Source organism: Agelaius phoeniceus, chromosome 19 (assembly GCF_051311805.1).
Source record: "Agelaius phoeniceus isolate bAgePho1 chromosome 19, bAgePho1.hap1, whole genome shotgun sequence".
NCBI lineage: Eukaryota > Metazoa > Chordata > Aves > Passeriformes > Icteridae > Agelaius > Agelaius phoeniceus.
Window position 1 is genome coordinate 5,529,896 of NC_135283.1, and position 20,099 is coordinate 5,549,994.

General features: G+C 46.1%; 2 protein-coding genes across 2 annotated transcripts; both read right to left on the reverse strand.

Annotated features, from left to right (window-relative positions):
• Positions 1-89: 89 nt before the first annotated feature.
• ARMC7 (armadillo repeat containing 7) lies at positions 90-2,439 on the reverse strand. The gene is made up of 3 exons (XM_054645231.2): positions 2,214-2,439; positions 1,989-2,132; positions 90-1,135 (listed from the first exon to the last, which is right to left on the reverse strand). Exons 1-3 carry the CDS (start codon positions 2,278-2,280, stop codon positions 798-800), a joined length of 549 nt encoding a protein of 182 aa, XP_054501206.2. The 5' UTR covers positions 2,281-2,439; the 3' UTR covers positions 90-797.
• Positions 2,440-5,364: 2,925 nt separating this feature from the next.
• SLC16A5 (solute carrier family 16 member 5) lies at positions 5,365-16,406 on the reverse strand. Its single transcript, XM_077188262.1, has 5 exons — positions 15,908-16,406; positions 14,770-15,016; positions 11,465-11,608; positions 9,621-10,487; positions 5,365-7,657 (listed from the first exon to the last, which is right to left on the reverse strand). Exons 2-5 carry the CDS (start codon positions 14,987-14,989, stop codon positions 7,416-7,418), a joined length of 1,473 nt encoding a protein of 490 aa, XP_077044377.1. The 5' UTR covers positions 14,990-15,016; positions 15,908-16,406; the 3' UTR covers positions 5,365-7,415.
• Positions 16,407-20,099: the final 3,693 nt, after the last annotated feature.

The following is a 20,099-nucleotide window of genomic DNA, read 5'->3' on the forward strand; positions in this document are numbered from 1 at the left end:
TCTTGCCTCATGGCTGATAATGAAAAGAGACAAGGCTGGCTTCGATTTCTTAGCCCGTGTGCTTCTCACACAGAAATGATTACACAGCATTTAAGTTTAGTTAATGTTTTATTAACTGAAGCTTTTACAAGACAGCTGTTCTCATGAGCCAGACTGCCATGACCCCCCCCTTTTTTTTTTTAATTTTTTTTTTAATTACTTCACCTTTCTCACCAGTGGTAATAAAAGACAAACTTTCCACTTCATTTCTAGAGTAGCTACAAGCCTGCCCTATGTAGTGATTCCATAGCTGGCTGTCTGAGCCATGATTAGAGGATGGCATAACTAGTGCCATAGGGAGGGAGAGATTGTGAACTCCAAGGGCAGGGAAACTCCTTTCTCTGAAGGAGGAATACATTTCTGTGACATTTCAGTGACTTGAGTTGACACTTAGCATCACTTGTCACGGGCACTGAAGGGAAGAGGTGTAGCACAACTAGCCAGGAACTGGAGTGGATATAATTCTGTCCAATAACCTGAGCAGAACACCCCTCATTGCTGGGAAGGGTTGTTTGTGCAAGCTGGGTGCTGAGCTGCACTTGGCAAAGCACTTTCCAATGTGCAGCCATGACCTGCTTTATTTTAAATATTTGCAGGCTTAGCTGTGTGCTTGGCCCAGCTGCCGTGTTAGTGCTGTTCCTTCCTGTTTGTTAACCAAACACCAGCACTGGTGGGACCAACTCCTCTCTTTAATGCTGCTCTCGACCTGCTGAGCAGAAAGTGAGAACAGCAGGAGGTTCCCCTCTCCACAGCCCTGCTCAGTCCTTGGGCAGAGGAATGCCCACTGCTGTGTGCCTGCTGAGGTTCCTGGCCTCCTCCACCTGCGGAGGGCTGCAGTAGTCCTGCAGGAAGATGGAGGCCAGGTTACTGAGGCGCGTGTTGGCCGAGAGCGAGAAGCGGAGCATGCACTCCACCACGGGCAGCGCCGTGGTCTGCGCACGCGACCGCAGCGTCGTCAGGAACATCAGCGTGGTCACGGCTGACACCACGGTCTCCTCGTTGGAGCTGGACAGGCAGTTGATGATGGGCTCCACCCCGTTGGCCTCCAGGATGTACTCTTTGTTTGTTTTATCCAAGCACAGGTTGCAAAGACCACCTGGAACGGCAAGAGGCAAGTGTCTGAGGTGATGCAAATTCACCACTCATCCTGTTTCTAACATCCAGATCTTCTGTATGGATAGAAAATTATTAACGATTCCCTAGGCCACGTGTTTTTGATTGTTTCCGGCAATTTTCCACCAGCACGCTCCTCCTGCATGTCATTAGAGGGCACTGTTACTGCTGCACATAACTGCTTCCACAGAATGATTCCAGGAATGCCCACTCATCCCTACTGGAAGACACAAGGCAGCAGTTTATTGCAGGTGCTATAGAAAGCCAGAGAACGGAGTAACAGAGTTAGTAGCCAAGAAGCACAGAATGTTTGAAACTTGAAAGTTTGAGGTGCAGCCACAAACCTTAAAAATAAAATCCATTTAGTACCATCTCACAGAACCACTACCAGAATCTGGCCCCTTAGCTTATGTTCAGACCATGAAAAATCGTGGTAAGGTAGTTGCTCAAAAGATTTATTAAAATCGTCAAGTAAGTAGTCTAGAAAACCAGTTGACAATAGCAGAATAGATGTTTACAATGTACCTGGCAAAATCTATGTATTAATGACTGCTTCTCTACAGGAGAGATTTCAGTAAAAAGTTAATCAGGTAGTGTTTAGGATAAAAAAACAAAATCCTTTCCAGAGGCTGTCTTCATTAAGCTCTGTAAGGACATGGAAGACACGCCTGCCTCCGACTTCCCTCCCATTCTGCACTAAACGAGGCTTTATTAGCACAGTGTGAGTTTGTTTTTGGAGCCCTGCGTGCATTTGGGGCGGGTTAGGGACCAAACGGAGCGCGAGGCCCGGTGTCCCTGCTCCGGTGACAGCGGAGGGTGCTCGGGGCTGCCCTTACCCATGGCAAACTCCACCAGGGTCTCGTTGTCCTCGGTCAGCATATCGAGGAACAGGTCCAGCACCTGGAGCTGCCGCAGATACTCGTAGTTGCTGGGATCGTAGGCGAAGTTGGCCAGGTTCGCCAGCACCTGCTCCTTGGCCTCTGCAAGGGAAAAGGAACAGGGTCGGAGGTGTGAGGAAATGCTCGACACGGAGAGGACCAGCGAGCAGCGGCGTTTGTTACCTGTGCTATCCGTCACCTGGAACTCGGTGACGAGCGCCTGCAGGTACTCCAGCCGACCCAGTTCCATCAGGGGACACCGCACCGGGCTGCCTGTTCCCCCGGGCAGCGTCGGCTCAGGGACCGGGTGTACCGAGGAACGGAGACAAACCAGCAGCCTCTACACGGCCGGAACAGCCTGGCCGCGACAGCCCGGCCGCCGCCATTTTGTAGGCGGGACAGGGCGGCGCCATCTCCCCTCAGGAGGCGCGGGAGCGGCCGCCATTTTGTGGGCGGGGGGCAGGTCTACCCTCAGGCGAAGAGGTGGTGGCTGCTCCGCGTCTCTTTATCTCTTTCTAAATACATTATATATATTATATACTTTATATAAAAAGAAATGAGCCTGTGTCGAGATATTTGACTGTCTCATCATATGGCAGAGCTTTGCTGTTTAAACGCTTGGTTTTGCAAAGCAGCTAACCTTTCCCCACTGATTGGTTAAATAATTTTCACTTCTGTGTATGTTTTGCTGTTCCATCTCAATGCTGTTGTCCTTGCGGTAGTGCTGCTCCTGGATCAGTTCCACTTTAAATAACGGGATTGCAATACATGGAGCTGAGGGAGAAAAGGTAAAAACCGGGCACAATACTTGCACAGTGAGGGAAATTATCTGGGGGAAAAACAATGAAACAAAGCCAGGGAGTGAATTAAGAGAGCAGCAGGTGATTCCATCTTGGTTGTACAATGGTTTGGGCACAGAGCAGAGGAATTCCCTTGTCTTGAAGTAAGAACTTAGTGAAACCACCACAGTTTTACGTGCTGCGAGAGGGTTCAATTATGGTGCATGTTGTGTAAATACACAAGGTAAAGGTTAATAAAGATCATAAACTGTGGGAGTGGACTCTGCAGAAATTTGTACTGCTTTTATTGAAGCAATTACGTGCATGGCTGTTCTTCTGTGGATAAGGCAAGGAACAGGCTGTGAGAATATGTTGTCTTTTGTGTTATCTCAAACCCAATTGATTTTCACATCAAGCAAATTAGTCATGGACTGATCCACATGGCACCAGTGACAAGGGTGGTGGGCCGATAGCCCACACAGCGGAGGGCACTGAAATATCTGCCCATGACTACATTAAAAAGAAGGATGAGCAAAGAAGCTTCACTGAATGGAGTAATGCTAAATATTTTAACATTGTAATGGTGTGGGAGGACACAGAACATGAAAAGGAAGATATTTATTTCTACTGGTATAAAAGTTTAAGCCAGGCTAAGTGCTAACAACTTCAGCTCTTAGCATGATTATTAACTGAAGTCGTTATGTATTTATGTGTATGTCTAAATATATACATGTATTTTTATCTGCATATTTGAGTATATCTATCTGAAAATGATCAGCAAAGGTGCTACAAACTGTGTCTATGTTAGAATGTTTTGCTATTGTAGTAAGAAATCTCTTCTAATGTGTGCCTTTGTAAGTGGTAAGTGTTGCTATACTTTAAAGCCTCATCTGTCATTAAATAGAAGGCGAATGAGTAATGTGGGAAAGCAGGGCAGAGAAAGCAAACACAGGCAGCTAGTCCATACAAACAGAGCACTGCTGGGATTGACTAATAAGGGGGGAGAACTGTGTTTAAAAAGGAAAAATGTGATTACTTCTGTTTGTAAGAACTGCATTTACCCACCCAATATTGCCTGTATAGTTTAATGGTCTGAGTGCTCCAAGTACTGGCTGTTTGCCAGAGCAGGGGCTGGTCTAGCCAGGGTAGTCACAGCTCCAGGGGCTATTCTGGTGACTTCCATAGCACACCAAAGCCAGAATTCAGGAAATTTTAATTTCTAGTGGTTGTTGCTTTTCTTATAGCTGCTAGCTATGTCTGCAAACAGCAAGCCAAGCTCTTAAATTAAGCGATTTTGCACTTCAGAGGTGTCTTAGAGTGTGTAAGATTGCTGTAACCTTAATTTGGGGTTTATTGCTATTAAATATAAATCATTAATATTGAACTTTCCCAAGTATTACCCTGGCAGGGAATTTTAGGCTTTTAAGGATCATGATCTTGCAATAGTTCAGTGTGAATTTCCCAGTATGAATGTTTCATTTCAGTGAGGAAAGGTGTTTCTTGCCAAAATGCTTATCTTGCAATGGTCTTGCAGAATATCTTCAATGATAAAGGGAGCAGGGGAGGGGCAAGAGGGGACATGGGGAGCAAGGAACATTTAATTCTGGTCAATTTTTGTGGCTCTGCTATTTCTCAGAGGTTTGTAACCTGGCTGAGTTATTAGTGTTTGTCCCAAATTAAAGCCAGGGTTCTTTTAGTCTCTGCAGGTGTTAAAGAAACTGCTTCAGGGAGGCTGGGGTTGCCTTGTGTAAAGGGCTGACCTTAAACTAATGAGGGTCCCCAAGATTCCTGAGGACTGTGTTGCTGCCCCTGTAGGATCCCTCTGAGGGGAAATATTTATTGTTCTGTAGCATGCTCAGGTCTCTCCTGTTATCATTTGCCAAGCTCCTGCCAAAGGCAGCTTGGAGCTCAGGTTGGAAATATGCATGGGAGAGGAGACCCACGGAAAGGAGAGGAAGAGGGTTGTTTTTTCTGTTATGGGAACTAAGACATCGTATTCACCTGTGGAAACAGAGCATAAAATGTTACTTCTTGTCTGCTGAGGATTTGCTTCAAACCTGTAGGTTGTGGATTACTTTTAAAGGGTCTGTGGAAAGTAACCAGGGGAGACAACCCTGTTTTCTGGCTTGAGTTCTATTAAAGGTTTCAGTCAGCAACTTGAGAAATGTTAAAATAACAGGTTTGTGAATTGGTTGTTTTTCTTCCCAGAAACCTCCCTCTACACCTGCAAATAAGTCCCAGTGACACCAGTGATAAGTCTGGGAGTATCAAAAAGCACTTCTGAAAAGCACTCTCCTTGCCTTCCATCCTAAATTATCTTGCACAATCAAGAAATGATCAAAACAGGTATCTTTGCCTTGGTGTAGGAGGAGCTGATCTCTGTGTCAGCTTCAGTTGGTGAAGATTTTTTGGTTTTGCCCAGTACATTTCCTTTTTTATGAAGCAACCAAGGCAAAAGCATTACAGGTGGATCAATTGGCTCCATGCAGGAGGTGTCTTCCATTGCTCCTTCACCTAACCTTTGTTTCCTGTGAGAAATTTTGGTGGATTGCAGCTTACACCATATCTTGCCTGTTTTGCCCAGGACATTTGTAGTAGTGGGAGGATCTGGGGCTACATAACCTCATATTTCTGTAAGAGAACAGAAAGGGAATATAGAAAGGTGAAAAGAATTTAAAATTTAAGAATTATACACAGAGAAAATGACAGCCTGTTCAGCTGCTTAGCTGTTTATTTGCAATAGCTAGAAGAAATTTGGGACTTAATCCCTTTTTACTGCTTTTTTGTGAGAAAGCCCCCTCATTTTCCTAGGAATGTACAGCAGGCTCTTTTGGTAAATTGAGAAGCACCAGTCCCTGTTTACTTCATAATTATGGACCACATAAGCCTTACATAAGTTAATAAACACATGTGATGAGAGATTAGATAAGTATATCTCCCCCTAACCATCCTATTTAAGTATAGGTTTGATCAGGAAATGCAAATCCTCCTGGGTCTGTGATACCAGGGCAGTACTGGAGAAGATACTGAGCTGTGGGAGCAGGAGCCCTTCTGAAGGGCTGCTGCCCCTTCTGTGTAAAAGCCACCTGTGAAGCCATCGTAGTCTCTGAAGACCTTGGAGTCAGTTCATCCAGAGTGGGGTTTTTTTAATTGGCTTGTTTGTTTGGTCTGGGGAGCTCTAATGAAAGCTGTGGGTTTGTCACTAGGAATGTGATAGGTCAGTTCTCCAGATAAGCACTGCAGCTGAGTTTGATATAGCAGTTCTTAGACAGGCACTGCAGTTCCATTGAAAGCTGTTACTTCTTCTGTCTCACTCCCGTTTTGTGCTTCCATCTTTTTGATTGTTCTGATGTGTTGGGTTATCCTTATCCACGTGCTTCATGAGCTGTTACCCGCATCTGTTGGATCAGGGATGACACAGAATATGAACAGATTGAGCTGCTGCTGAGGCTGCTGCAGCCATTGAGCAGTGACAAGCCTAAATCCCGGGGATGTGGCAGAGAATGCCACTTACAGTGGAGGCTGTATGGATAGAAAGTCAGCAACACTGGCTTTTCTCAGTATGCTTTCCCCATGGATTTCTTTTTAAGTTCTGCTTGTGCTTATAAGAAATACAAGTTATGTTTGTACAAAGCTCTCCATAATGAGAATGCTGGTGTAATTAGGCTCAAAAGTCTAAGACTAAAGAGCTGAACTCATCTCCACAAAGAGGAACTACAGTTGCTCTGTATTTTGCCCTATAAAAGGATGCATATCCTTTTTCTTAGGTCTGATATCACCCTCCCTGCCCCAAATGGATTCCAGTTAATGCTGAAGTGTGTTTACATGAGCCATGAATTCTCTTTTATGATATATTAAACTGCACTTGAGATATCAGTAGTTATACAACGTAGGCACTCCAAGGCATGGTGGATTGTTTTTTGGGGTCTTTTTTTGAGGCTCTGGAGTTAAGTTTTGAGGCTTTGAAATTGTCCTTGGCATGAAGAACTCCTGTGTATGCTTCATAGGAGAAAATAGTTGATCTTACTAGAGATTTGTCTGAGTTCTACAACCCATGCAGCTGCTTTTGTCTAATATTTAGAGATGTGGAAAATAATAACACACTTCCTGTGGAAAGTGTTTGACTTGCCACCTCCAACATGGGAAGCAAAGAGGAAGCCTGTGCACCAAAATTGCATATTCAGATGAGGCAACAATATTTCTTTGGGAAGAACTACCCATCAATACGTGTTATCCAGCACTTCCAACTGGAATGTGCTTGTGAAATTCCAGTGACTTCTTAAAGGCGGTGACTTAACCTAATTGAACTATCCCAGCTTTTGTCTCCTGGTGCTGGGTCCCATGGCTGTTATCCTATGGTTTGCTTTAGGAGAGCTCAGATCTCTTTGTGCTTCATCTCCTTGGCTGGTGCTGGGTTCTGTGCTGGGCCCATGATCTGGATCTCTGTCTTGGAGTCTGACAAGGCCCTGTGGAATGCAAGTGCAAAAGGAAGATGACAGTAGTGGAAAGCAGACTGTTTTTTTTCTGATCTGCCATCAGTGTTGGGCCGTGTGTTGCCTTGTACAGACCACTTCATGGTGTAGCACTTTTCCCCCCGTCTTTATTTTCATATGCTCGTGATGTACTCAACTGCTGGAGGGGATTGACTTACAGCCTTTGATTCTGTTGACATTTCACTGTATTGATATCTGGAGGGATTGTCCAAATGTGCTTTGGAAGCCTCTCTCAATTTGTTTTTTTTTTCCAGAGCACAGAAGCTGAGCCCCATAAATAATGCAGCTGATATCAGGAAGAAGCTGGAGGTGTAGAAGACGTAGTGGAAATCACTGGTTATGTCTACCAGGAGACCTGAAATAGAAGTCAAAGCTTAGCCAAAGAGAAGAGGCACTAAAGGCATTCATTTACATGAACGTTAAACCTGAATCATTCAGCAAACTGCCATATACAAAAGACAGGAGTTTTTAGGGTTTAAAATGTAACACAGTATGGTAATGTAGTGATTCTTATAGGCTGTATGGAAATGCTATAGGATTTGTATATTGTACTAGATTGGTTGAGTGAGAATCAGAATATTCAACACAGAAGATGATTTATTGTATTCTAACGGGAACTTTGCTCTCTTGCCTCTTAGCTCTTACTTCTTGTCTCTTAGTTCTTGCCTTTTACGCTCTTACCCCTTTTACTCTCTTATGCTTTTGCTCTCTTACCCTCTCATCCTCTCTACCCCTCTCTTCTTTTGGGCCTGCTCTGAGCTGTGGCTGGCAGCTCCCAGCAGGGCCCTGCACCCAGGCCCTTTGCAATAAACCCCAAGTTCCACAACCTGGCTTCAGAGATCTCTCGTCTCCATCCGTCTCAACCGTGCTACCCCCTGTCAATCCTACAAGTCAGGTGATACTTCTGTAGAAAGTATTTTTCAATACACACAGAAGTCAGGAAAGAAAGGAAATTGTATTTTTTCCCCAACCTGTTGCTTCATTTTGTTTGCTCAGCAGAGGACCCTTGTGCCACTGCCACTCAGTGGCTTTTGGAATGAGTGACCCTATTACATCCTGGGGCAGAAAACAGAACAACTAGATAGAGAAATAGCTCAGAAACTTACATAGTAAGGTCTCCAAACTGAACATTTGTCTCTAATCCTGTTTAATGAAGGATAAGGAAATTCACAGCACAGCAAGATTATGACTAACATTAAGTGACCTCAATACAAACCATTTAGAAACACGAGATATCAAGGGAATCATTTAATGTTAATATTAGAGATGGAAAAGTGATACTTAGGCCAAATATATGATGCCTTCCATCATCATAAGGCTGTTTATCAATGTGGAAATACTAGAATAATGTTTATTTGCTTGTATTTTTCAGTCAAGATTGGTGATATCTCTTTCCGTGGTGTACTTTTCTATAGCAAATTTTAGGACTATGAGCAGAAATGGAGCTGCTTTTACTCTGCTTTTTTTTTTTTTTTCCCCATCTGCTGCTCCTGTCAGAGATGACCAAGAAGAGACCTTTTTTGCTCTTTGAGAAAAGTGACTGACACGCTAATGACAGGGAGTACCATGAAATACACTGCATGTTACCACCACATTATTGAACCAGACACAATTTTCCTGCTGAGTAGCCACAATTCATTGTCTGGAGAAGAAAAATAAAGCATGAACTGAGGTTGACATGCTCAGGTTGACATTTGTTGTTTGTTGGTCTTTTGAATTTACTGCAGGAGCAGGTGTGTCTTGGACAGGTCACTTAGTGGCATTTGGAGTGAACTGTGAATAATTTGTTGGACTGAGAGTCATAACTAGCTCCTTTCTTGTCTCCAGAGAAAAATTAATATGCTCCAGAACTTGGAAAGAAGACTGAACAGAAGCTTTTACTGTGGGACTTTTGAATAATGTAGGACTGGTAATAATTGTGAACACAAATAATTCATTTAATGGGATGTTCACAATTTCTTGACACTTCATGGATAAAGCAATGCAAACTGGTAAAAAGGTGAAAAAGTTCATAGTTATTCCTGTTGGCTTCTTGCCACTGGAAAAAAGCTGTCATTGCTCCCACATGTATCAGGTCACATACCAAGTGAATAATTTTTTCAGTGTGATCTTGATGCAGCTATAGAAATACTTTCCAGCTGTTAAAAGAAGCTGATGATTCTTTTCCAACCATACTTTTTATACTGCTCCCTTTGCGTAACTCACCTACACCATGGGTATGGAAACTCCCTAATTCCTCTTCTTGATGCTCCCAAACACTTGTCACCAGTTTCCAAACCACCACCTTTCCCCCAGCCAGGTTTCATAGCCTCTCTCACCTGTGAGCGGGGGCCCTATGAGGAGGGTGGTGCTCTCTAGGATGGTGAAGAGCCCTAGAGCACTGGAGAACCTGTCCATCTCCACCACATCCATCAGCACCTGGAAGGTGAGCGCCCCGACGCCGCTCATGGCTATGCTGAGGATGACGCAGTAGAGGATGAGCACGCTGAACTCAGCTGAGATGATACAGATGAAATTGCTGAGCCCGCAGAGGAGCACGGCCAGGCTGAACAGGTAGATGCGTCTTCCTGTGAAGACTCTGTGTCCTGAGAGCAGCCCTGTGAGAGGGCGGATGAAGATGTTGATGAACCCGATGATGGAGATGAGGAGGGCTGCCTTGCGTTCCTCCACCCCATTGTGGATGGCATAAGGCACAAGGTAGACATGGGGTAAGGCAAAACCCATCATCATCCAGGTTACTCCAATAGTGTAAATCTGGTAACCTTTGTTTTGACAGAAGATGTCAAAAGCCAGGTACTTCTGCAGCATCTGGAAGCATTTTGTCCTTTTGGTGTGCTGCTGGAGTGTGGGGTGGTGAGGCGATGCTCCATTCGACAGCTGTTCCTCTTTTGCTCTGCTCCCTGGCTCTTCTTTGGGCTGGGCAGACTGTGGAAGTGACCCTGATGCTAGCTGAATGGGTCTCATGATGGCTCCACAAACACAGCAGTTCAGTAGTATTCCTCCAAAGATGAGGAAGGTGTTTCTCCAACCCATCTCATCCAGCAAGTATTGAGACAGCAGCGGCCACAGCGTGAAACCGAGGGAGACACCGGTGGAGGCCACAGCATTGGCCAGTGTTCGCCACCGTACAAAGTAGTAGCCCAGCACAGTCACTCCTGCCTGGAAGCTGAAACATGATCCCAGACCTAAAGATGAGAATAAATGATCTTTCTTTATTGTCTTAAAGCATGAAAAGAGCCCAAATTCAGGGTGTACCCACAGATGATTTCATCTGCCATTGAAGCATTTTCTGACCTGCCAGGCCACACAGACCCCAGGAACTGATTAATACTCAGAAACCCCACACCAGGATGAAGAAGGATGTTATGTGTAAATTAAACTATTTGTGTTCTTGGGTATAGTTAATATATTGATCTAAACTGATGTTTTTCTGGGACATGGTGCACTTCTTAAGTTACTATGGAATTGTTCATTAAAAGCTTGGGTTTTATATGTGCAATGTATACACGCAATGAGCAGTGCTGCTTTTCTGATGCTTTCATCAGGGCTCAGGGAGTTGCTTGTTTTTCTCTGTAAGCAGTGGCTACTGCTTAACTTGCAAGATCCAGCAGGAATGGTTACAGAGTAAGGAACTAATTTCTCTGTGTTTTTAAAAACCAAGAGTTGAACGTCAGTTACATAGGAGAAATATTTGGAAAGGAAGAGTTCCCATCTGTTACTTCTGTTCAAAACCAACAGGGTCTTTTGTTAGAAAAGATGTCTCCATTCTCCCCCAGTTTGGGAGTGGTGAAATACAAGCTCAGGGAACCTGAGAAGGACATTATCGCAACACATTATGTTCCAAGATTGGAAAAACAACAAAAACCCTCCCTTCTTGAAAGACAAAAGGCTGAGAAGCTACTAAAATGAACAGACATCCTTTTTCTCCATGTTACCCTCTGGAGACCTGTAGCTTTTTCCAGAGAGAAGCACTTCCCAGTGAGGTGTGTGCTAAAGGGGTGTGAAGGCCAAGTCTAGTGGCTGTAGGATTTCTGCTGTGCTGGGAGGCTGTTGAGTTCTCCTATTTCACAGATGAATGGAAAAAATGTGACCACTTAGTTGGGGCTCTCTCATTTCCCATCTCCAGCACAGCAGCTGAGTTTCCTTGCTTTCTAGTACGTACCAGTGATGAGGCCAGCTGTGAGGTACAGCTGGCTGATGGACTTGCAGAAGGAGCTGGACACCATTCCCAGCCCGCTGAGCAGCCCACCTAGCATCACCACGAACCTGCAGCCAAACCGCTTCACCAGGATGCTGCACAGGGGCCCTGGAAGTAGAGAAGAAAAAGGGAAGCTGTTAGGGATGAAGGAAGTATTTTGTACCTGCTGGATTGCTGCAATTATCAAATGATGTAGTCTAGAGACCCTGAAGGTTTTCCCAGCAGCTTAATGTAGTGGGGGAGACAGGAAGAGAAAATATATTCTGTGATCCTCCCAAGTGCTTGGCCAGCTTGTTGGCTGAGGTGACGTCTGTCATCTACTGGGATTTTGACCATCAAGTAGGATGTGAGGGATTTTCATTAAAACCCTTGGAAATGGACTTCTGGTGAATTCCGTGAGATTATGATAAATTACTTGTTTGTTAATGACATTAACATCCTTCATATTGGGGCAGGGAAAGATTAGATCACATCTGCAGCCCGCCAGTGGGAGGGTGCTTCTCTCTGCATTCTCTGGGAGAAGAAGATCTGAAGGTAGTTTCTTTTCCTGTTCCCTCAAGAATCCTCAGGGTTTTCCAGGTTTTATTAACATTTTTCTCAATTCTGAACACTTAAGGTTATGGAAGCAAATGCAAAATGACTGTAAGCTGCAGAATTAGGAGTCAGTCAGTGTAGGGAATATAACCTGTGGCATATTTGTGACCTAAATCAACATCTGGTTTGAAATAAAATCCACACAGTCAAGTGAACAGTGGAACATTATTAAAATTAGGAGTGCAGCTGTCTGTATTTTGATCTGCTTGGGAGATTTTCACCTTAGACTTCACTGGCCTTTGAAAAAGTGTCCAGCAAATGTGACTGGATTATTTTTCCTCCTGCTGAAGACATTAAGGATGGTACTGCTGTTTAACTAGCCCAAGAAGGCATAAATTGAACATTATAAAAAAATGAGATTGACTCTAAAAACCATAAGGGTTTGTTGTGAATTAGTTCCTGGTTACTTGTTGTCTGGGTTTCAAATGTTATTTCTCACTTGCCTGGGGCTTTTGTGCTTTCTTTTGCAACAATATCAACAAAAGTGCTGCATTTATATGAGTTAGTGCAGAGTGTTCCGTGTGCATGGATATCTAGGAGCAGGAACCTGTAATGGCCTGAAATTCCCTTTTGGACACAGATGTAGCACCCTAGGTCTCTCAAATTATCTTATAACAAAATAATCTCTAATGACTTTTACCTAGGAACGCAGCACCGATAATGGAATATGTTTGGCTGAGTTATGAGCTATTGTTTGCCCTGTGCCCTTCCCCATTTCCTTCCATAGCTCTCCTGCATGGAGCCTTTTCCCAGTACTGACTGCTCTGGGAACAGGCTGCTCTGCCCATTTCCCTTTCTCTTCCAATTTTTGCAACAAATAATTTTTTTCCCCTTCAGTTCCTCTGAATTAAAAGGAATAAATGTGAAGAAAAGAGAGTGGCACCTTTAAGAGATACTAGTGACAACAGCATGCAATTTTGGGAAAGATTTAAGTGCTGAAATGTAACTGGAGAACCTGAATCAAGTAAAGCCTGGCCCCGTCCAAAGGAGGTCAGCAGTTGCAGCAAAAGCCATATGTGCTTGGCCTGAGAGGGAAGCTTTGATCTCTGTTTATTTTGGGGTTTTTTTTCTGGTTTATGTTACTGCTGCCTCCTGCCACTGGGGGAAAGAATAAATCCTCCTGTGCTCTAACACCCTGCAATAGGAGACATAACTGGCAAGCAAAGTACAACTCTCTGGCTGTGCCCTGACAAATTCTATTGTGAATATCAACACAAAGCTATTCTTTCCTTATCAAATTTATAACTTTTGGATCTATGTATTGGCTGTCATTGTATTACCTTTTACAGTGGTTCTAGCCTCCTACACAACAATTACTTCATTAAAAACGACAGGATAATTGACATTCTTGTGGATACTGCCAGAGCTGTCCTTCCTGGACATGCTGGGACCAAGCTGCTTCTGAGATCATTTCCCAGAGCCAGCAGGTCCCAGTTGGATCCTCCCCACTAATGACAGAAGGATCACAGGGGCTGGAAAGCAGGATGGGCAATGCCCAACAGCTTCCAAATTCCAAGCCCCGAGGATACTACTTTATTTCTGCTGACTCTCAGTGGTGATTCCTCCCCTTGTCACTTCCCTTGACATGTCTTTCCATCTGCGTCTTGATATTTTGGACCCAGCTGTTTCTGCTAAGGTGCAAACTCTCAATTCGATGCAGGTGGCTGCTAGCCATATCCTGCATGGTACAGACTGAACCTGCCATAGCCTTCACATCAGTGGACTCAGGGCTCTGGGGTTGTTTTTTTTGCTTTATAATGTAGTGTCAACTTTCACCAGCATTGGAAGGCAGCAGGAATGAACTCAAGGAGAAGCTTGGATACATGGGCAACACTGGGAACTTTCCTTCTGTTGCCTGGTAGGGTTTGGGTTGTCTGTTTATCAAATAAGCACAGGATTTGTATGGGTCACAAAGCACAGACCACTCATTGGGAAGTCCTTGAGCTGCTGGGGATTTAGTTTTCTCTCTGCAGGAAAAGAATCCCCACATCTGTGTGTGGAATCTGGGACCACTGCCCTGTGCTGCTCCCATATTTTTTTTGAGGGGAAAACCAGTGATTCACTCCAGTATTCACAGAGCACAATGATCCTTCCAGCCCTGCAGCCATAGGTGCTGCCTGACCCACATTCTGCACTGATCCAGCCCTGCTCACATCCACCCTGATGCCTGCGTAGGTGTGCGCTCCGTGCCACCGCCCAAGGAGCTGCTTTTAAGGCTTTGCCTCAGCTGGCAGCTGAGGAGCTCAGCTTTTGGCATCTCTTCAGCCACAAAGAACAGAGCTGTCATGTGGCATTTGGAAGGAGATGTGCTCTCGTGGACAAGATAAACCAAGAAAGCACCGGAGCTCCAGCACTATGTGCTGGCTTATTCAAAGAGCTTCTGTGAGAAATAATTATGTTTTTGCTGATCTGGAAAAACTGAGCTGAGAAAGGGATTTGCCTTCTTTGACCAAGGGTCTTGGCTGACTCTGAGAGTGACAAAAGGGAGCATGGAATCTGTGGTCGTTTAGCTTTGGACTGTGAGATCCAACTGTCTTGGAAATGCTGTGCACTGCCAAACAGCCAGTCCCTTCCACCACCCGCTTTAATGAAATGCTGAAAGTATCCTCATTACATCCCCCCACCAACAGCACAAGGGCAGGAGGTGGAGGAGGCCATTCCGTGCCATCACTCACCCCCTCCATGCAGCACGGCCACCATGATGGACGGGAACCATGATGTCTCGCTGTTGCTGGCCTGGAACTCCTGCTGGAGGTCCGTGAAGAAGATACCGATGCAGCAGGGGAAGCCCAGCGTCAGCCCCTGCAGCACCACTGCAGCCAGCAGGACCATCCATGCCCATCCCTGGTCCTGGAGCTTGGCAGTGCCACGTCCTGCTGCTTCTCCTTGGGACATGATAGCTCCGTTCTCCTCTCAGCCAGTCTGCTGGGGAAGGGAGTGCAGCTACCACGCAACCCTCAGCCCAGCGAACAGGCCTTCAGGGAAGAGCTGATGGTGTTCCTGAGGCTCAGAGCACCGGTGAGTCCCACACCTTTCCCAGCTGACACTCTTGACTTCTTGCTCTGCATTTCTTCCAGCACCTCCCTTCCTTCTCACTACAGGATCCTGGCACCAGATTGTTTAAGAAACCACTGCCTTCTCCTTTTATATTTCACAAGACTGTGACCACAGCCAGGTAGAGGACAGGACCACACCTCCTCTGAGGTATGAATTGGCTTTACCTAGTTCCGCCCTTATTTTCCCTTTCACCTGCTTTCATCATATGGAGTCCCCTTGCTGGCAATTGCTAAGGTCACTCAGTCCCTGTGCCGAGGAGGAAAAACTGCAAATGCCAAGCAAAATAGAGACCTATAAAGGTTCTGTGTCACAGCAGAGCTCAGTGTGAACCTTTCAGGAAAACTACACCTATATACAAAGTGCTGGTGGTGAAAAAACATTTTAAAAGCCATTAATTAATTAGAATCCAGTGATGGCAGATAGGCTTTTGCTTTACCTCTCTAGATCTAGAGCTGCTTCTGAGAGATCCCAGTTTGGATTTCTCTGAGACTGACAGAAACATATAGCAATAGCATTCTGCATCCTCTCCACATGAATAAACATGCATAAAATAATAATCTCTGGCAGCTGGATGAGCTCAGAAAAAGTGCCCATAAGGTAAATGCACAGCGCAATATTTACTTAGCACTCGAATAGTGTTTTTTCCCTAAAACAGCAGCTGCATTGAGGTTTTATGTGCAGCTTTAGAGATGAATAATAGTTTGATTTTGTTCATTATTTCAAATATGCCATGGTGGCAGAAAGTTAGTTTCATACCTCAGGCTGAGACCAGAATCTGTCAAACGGAGGGCGGTGCCGCGTGGCTGCGGCTCATCCCCTGTGTGCGCAGCCCGGTCAGCTCATGGCCCACGGTCAGACCCTTCTGCTTCAGTAGCGACTACAGGCTTTGATGAAGTCTTTTGCAATATTAACCTAGGCATCATTTCTGTAAACAGGGCTCTTATGCTGGCTGGCTCACAGCCAGAGAATGAAAAAAAAAAAAAGGCTGGGAGCAGAGGGGGCCCGTGGGAAGGGGCTCTGAGATGCAAATCACGGTGGTGGTGCTCAGCACACTTTAATCCTTTGTCCAATTTAGCTGGGCGCAGATAATGCAACTAATTCAAGTGCTTGTCTCTGTGGTGTGAATTAGCTGGATAACAGCCTAAAACCTCTCCCCGGCAACAGCAAACCTGCAAAAAAAGGCAGAAGCACAGATCTTCTCTGTTCCCAGCTGCCCTGTCCAACTTTTGAGTTTGTCCAGCAGATTCCTGGCTCCCCTCACATCTCCCTGGGTGCCTGCTTACGGGGGAGGACTCTCCAGTGGGGCTGCAGACCCCATGGCTTTCGTCCACCTTCTGCCCCAGGCTGCAGGACACCTTTTCCCCTGGGCAGCCCGACCGGGCAGTCGCTGCAAGGACCCTGGGGATCAGGTGCCACACGACCTCCTCGCTGCCTCCTTTACAAAGGTAAAGGAACAAGATTATTCCAGCTCTGGTTTAGCGGGCTGCGCCACACCGAGCAGCAGCAGCGCCGCGCAAACCCGCGGATTAACCCTTCCAAGGTATCGAGATAAGATGGACGGTGTGAAAGTGGAGGGCTGGTGTGTTGATGCTCTTAGGCAAACTGCTCCTGGTGTTGAGCAGTGAACGTGACAGGACTGGGACACCTGTGAAACATGGGCAGATTTTCACACGCACGTGATCATCCCTTCTTAGTAGGGCTGGGAATAGGATTGGAGTTCACAGCAATAGCCACACCTGGGTGCCTGCTGCAAACAGTGTGCTTTTGTTGGGAGCAGGTGAAGAGTGCAAAGGTGCTTCTCTCTACCAGCCTGTGGAGCACCTGAGGACACATGAGTGCCCTGGATGGGACACAGGGAACAACTGCCTGTTTCAGTCTGTCTCTCCAGCCTCTCTCTGGCAGTCACTGTCTGCCCTGATAAGCTAATCCTCTCCTGTTCATGTCTGAGTGTTGTTTCTTCTTCCAGTGATCCCTGAGACATCAGCATCCAAACCTTGGATTTCTTTAGCTGTTGTGGAGCAGCCCTGGTAGCTGTTGTTTATGACAGCAGACCAAAAGTCCTTCTTCTTCTTCTGTGCCTCAGTTTCTCTCAGCTCCGATGGGGGAAAAACAGCTGCTGGCATGAGGGCTCCTGGCTGCTCCCTGCAAGAGCAGGGAGTGTTGTGTCCCTTTATGCCAAGAGACACAACAGCCTGGGACATTTATGTAGCTCACCTCAAAGGATGAGGTTTATATTTCACAAATACAGGTTTATGTTATGCAAATAATGATATTTATAGTCTTCAGTAAGAGCTTGTAGCTGGGGCACCTCTGCAGGGAGATGAGCAGCCCACTTCTTCTCTGGAGTCACTGAGGAGGGAGACCCAGCCACAGGGTCCAGCAGGAAAGTCAGGAATGTGGCTGGGGGGACAAAGAACTGCTGCCCAAAGCAATGGGGCTTGGAGGGGTGCTCAGAGACTGGACAATGCCTGCAGTTCGAGAGCAGGAATGGGATTGGAGAAGAAGGTTTCTTGCACCATCCTGCCATCAAGCTCAGCCCTGGCATGCACTGGACACATATTTTATGAATGTGTAAAATAAGCTGCATGTACAGAAGTGAGATGTTTACTGTAAACTGAGCAGGGTGGTAAACTGCTTTTTGGGGTCACTCAGTGTCTGTTGAGGGTAGGAGAGCCAAGCACTTGTCTTGGTAAATACCTTTATAAATGACTTTTTAAGCACCTTTTCATCCTGAGACCATGGCTTGCTTTGCCATCCTCTCCCATGTAGCTAATCTTGTATACCAGTTGACTTTTCCAAGGTCATCCAGTGAGGTGACAGCAGAGAATCCAGATTTAGCTCTGATTAAAGCACCAGCCCAAGTGGTGCAGCCTGGCCCAGCGCTATGGCTTCTCTCTGCTGGATGTCACTTGTCAGGAATTGGTTGCAGCCCTCAGGGGGCAGGCTGTGCCTAGGGCATGGTGGCTGTGGCTGCAAGTCCCCTGTTCTCTCTCTGTCCTTACCAGCATGTTACAGCTTGGTAAACCAGCCCTGAGCTCAGGAGCCTCTGCAGCAGCTTCGGGGCTTAAAAACTGGGTTTAGTGGTGGCCTTGGCAGTGCTGGGTTAATGGTTGGACTCAATATTATCTTAAAGGTATTTTCCAACCTTTAGTTGGAAATGGTTCTGTGATTCTTTGTGGTTGGATACCAAAGTGCAAACGCCTCTGAGCTTGCAAATCACACTTGAGAAAGACCAGTTGAATTTGTTCCAGAGATCCAGATTAGCAAATCCTCTGGCAGATTAATTCTTGCAGAGGAAGTGTGGGGGGTTGTTTGGTTTTGGGTTTTGTTTTTTATCTAAAGCAAGGGAAATGAAGTGACATTTCAGCTATGGGATTGCAGAGTGCTTTGTGGCAGGGATCTGTTCCCACCCCAGGTTCAGTCACAAATTAAACTCTTGCTCTGATCCATCCCTGGAATGTAGACAGACCCAACAGAAATCAAGGTCTCAGAGCACCTGAAAACAGGTTCCTGAGGCTGGGACAGGATCTGAAGAACCCTGGCAAAACCCCTTCAGACCAGCTCTGCTAGTACTGAGAAAATGGTGCTGTGCCAAGGATGGAGGAAGTGCTGGTTTATCCTGACTTTCCCAAGCAGCTCCCATAGCATCACTCCCACATCCTCCCCCTGCAAAAGGGAGCAGGGTCCTTCCTGCACTAACAGGTCTTAATTAGCACAACCAGCCTCATCTGTATCCTCCTCCTATACCCCCTCCATCCTGTTTGTTCCCCAGCTGCATTTATGCCCAGATCCTTGCATGGATCACATTTGCTCAGTTTCACCACTGCTTTCTGCTCTCCTGGGTTGACTTGGGGTCTGCTTGGCTGCTTTGTGCTCGTTAATCACTGATAATGTGGCTGTAAGACCAGGTGAGAAATCCCCCTTTTGGGACTAGGTTTAATAGCCATTAGCCAGTGCTTGGATAAAATGGCTTAGCCTGGAGATGGGAAATGAGAGCTGAGGAGGCAGCTGGCACCAGAGCATGCACAGACAGCTCCCATTGGCCTGCAGGAATTCAGCAAGCTGTGGCTTGTCCCTGCTCTTTATCCCTGTGGTGGATCTCTGGCTGGTGGGTGACTGCAGATGGTTTGTGTGCATGCTGGCCCTTGCCCTCCTGACTGCCACCATCCCCTCTGGTCCCCAGCTGTCCCAGAGCCTGTGCTTTGTGTACAAAGTGTGGTGCCAAGAAGGACAACATTCCCTGAGGCAATGGGGATCTGGAGATGAGTCTGAGGAAGACATTGCATAAACTCATGGTGAGGGTGGCTTTGGGAGCAGCTGTGGCTTGTGCGGTGTGACACTCTAACCTGCCACACTGCCCTGGCCTGGCCTGCCCTGGAGTGGACAGAGAGGGACCATGGAGTATCTGAATAGATGAAGGTCCTTGCTAGGAATCTGGCTGAGGTTACTGCGGGTATCTGGAAGCTGTGGGTGCTTTTCTTCCAGCAATTGCCTGCATTTGGGAAGATGAGGGCAGGGCGTGTTCCTAGGAAAATGAGGCTTCTCAAGAAATGAAGTTACCTTGTAAATGAAGCTGCAAGAAAACTCCTGCATGTAAGGATGTGGCAGAGGAAGGGAGAAATGGGATGTGATGCAGCTGTGGGTAGTCTAGCCCTGCTGCAGGGCATCTCTTTCATAGATTGATATTTTGATCCTGAGCTGTGGCTAAAAGTTCCCTCTAACAAGCTTTTGATTATGATTTAAATTGGCTTTTATTAATAAGGAATAAGGGACTCGTTGGGAGTAGGATCAAAAGGAGTGTTTCCTTGTGTCTTCCTGCTGAATCTGTGGAGCAGTTGGAGGAGGTTGTGGGGGGTTGAAGGTGTTCAGCCAGAAATTTTGGAGCATGGTTTTTAGGAAGCCGGCTGGTTTTTGGGCTCCAGCTATTCAGCTTTGGCTCCTTAGCTCT

Bases quoted from the DNA above. Each gene is read 5' to 3' on its own strand.
- ARMC7 (XM_054645231.2), bottom strand. From the start codon at position 2,280: ATGGAACTGGGTCGGCTGGAGTACCTGCAGGCGCTCGTCACCGAGTTC. The intron at 2,133-2,213 runs GTAACAAACGCC...TTTCCCTTGCAG, and splicing joins CCAGGTGACGGATAGCACAG to AGGCCAAGGAGCAGGTGCTG. The intron at 1,136-1,988 runs GTAAGGGCAGCC...TTGCCGTTCCAG, and splicing joins CCTGGTGGAGTTTGCCATGG to GTGGTCTTTGCAACCTGTGC.
- SLC16A5 (XM_077188262.1), bottom strand. From the start codon at position 14,989: ATGTCCCAAGGAGAAGCAGCAGGACGTGGCACTGCCAAGCTCCAGGAC. The intron at 11,609-14,769 runs GTGAGTGATGGC...CTCTACTTCCAG, and splicing joins GGCCGTGCTGCATGGAGGGG to GGCCCCTGTGCAGCATCCTG. The intron at 10,488-11,464 runs GTACGTACTAGA...TCTCATCTTTAG, and splicing joins CACAGCTGGCCTCATCACTG to GTCTGGGATCATGTTTCAGC.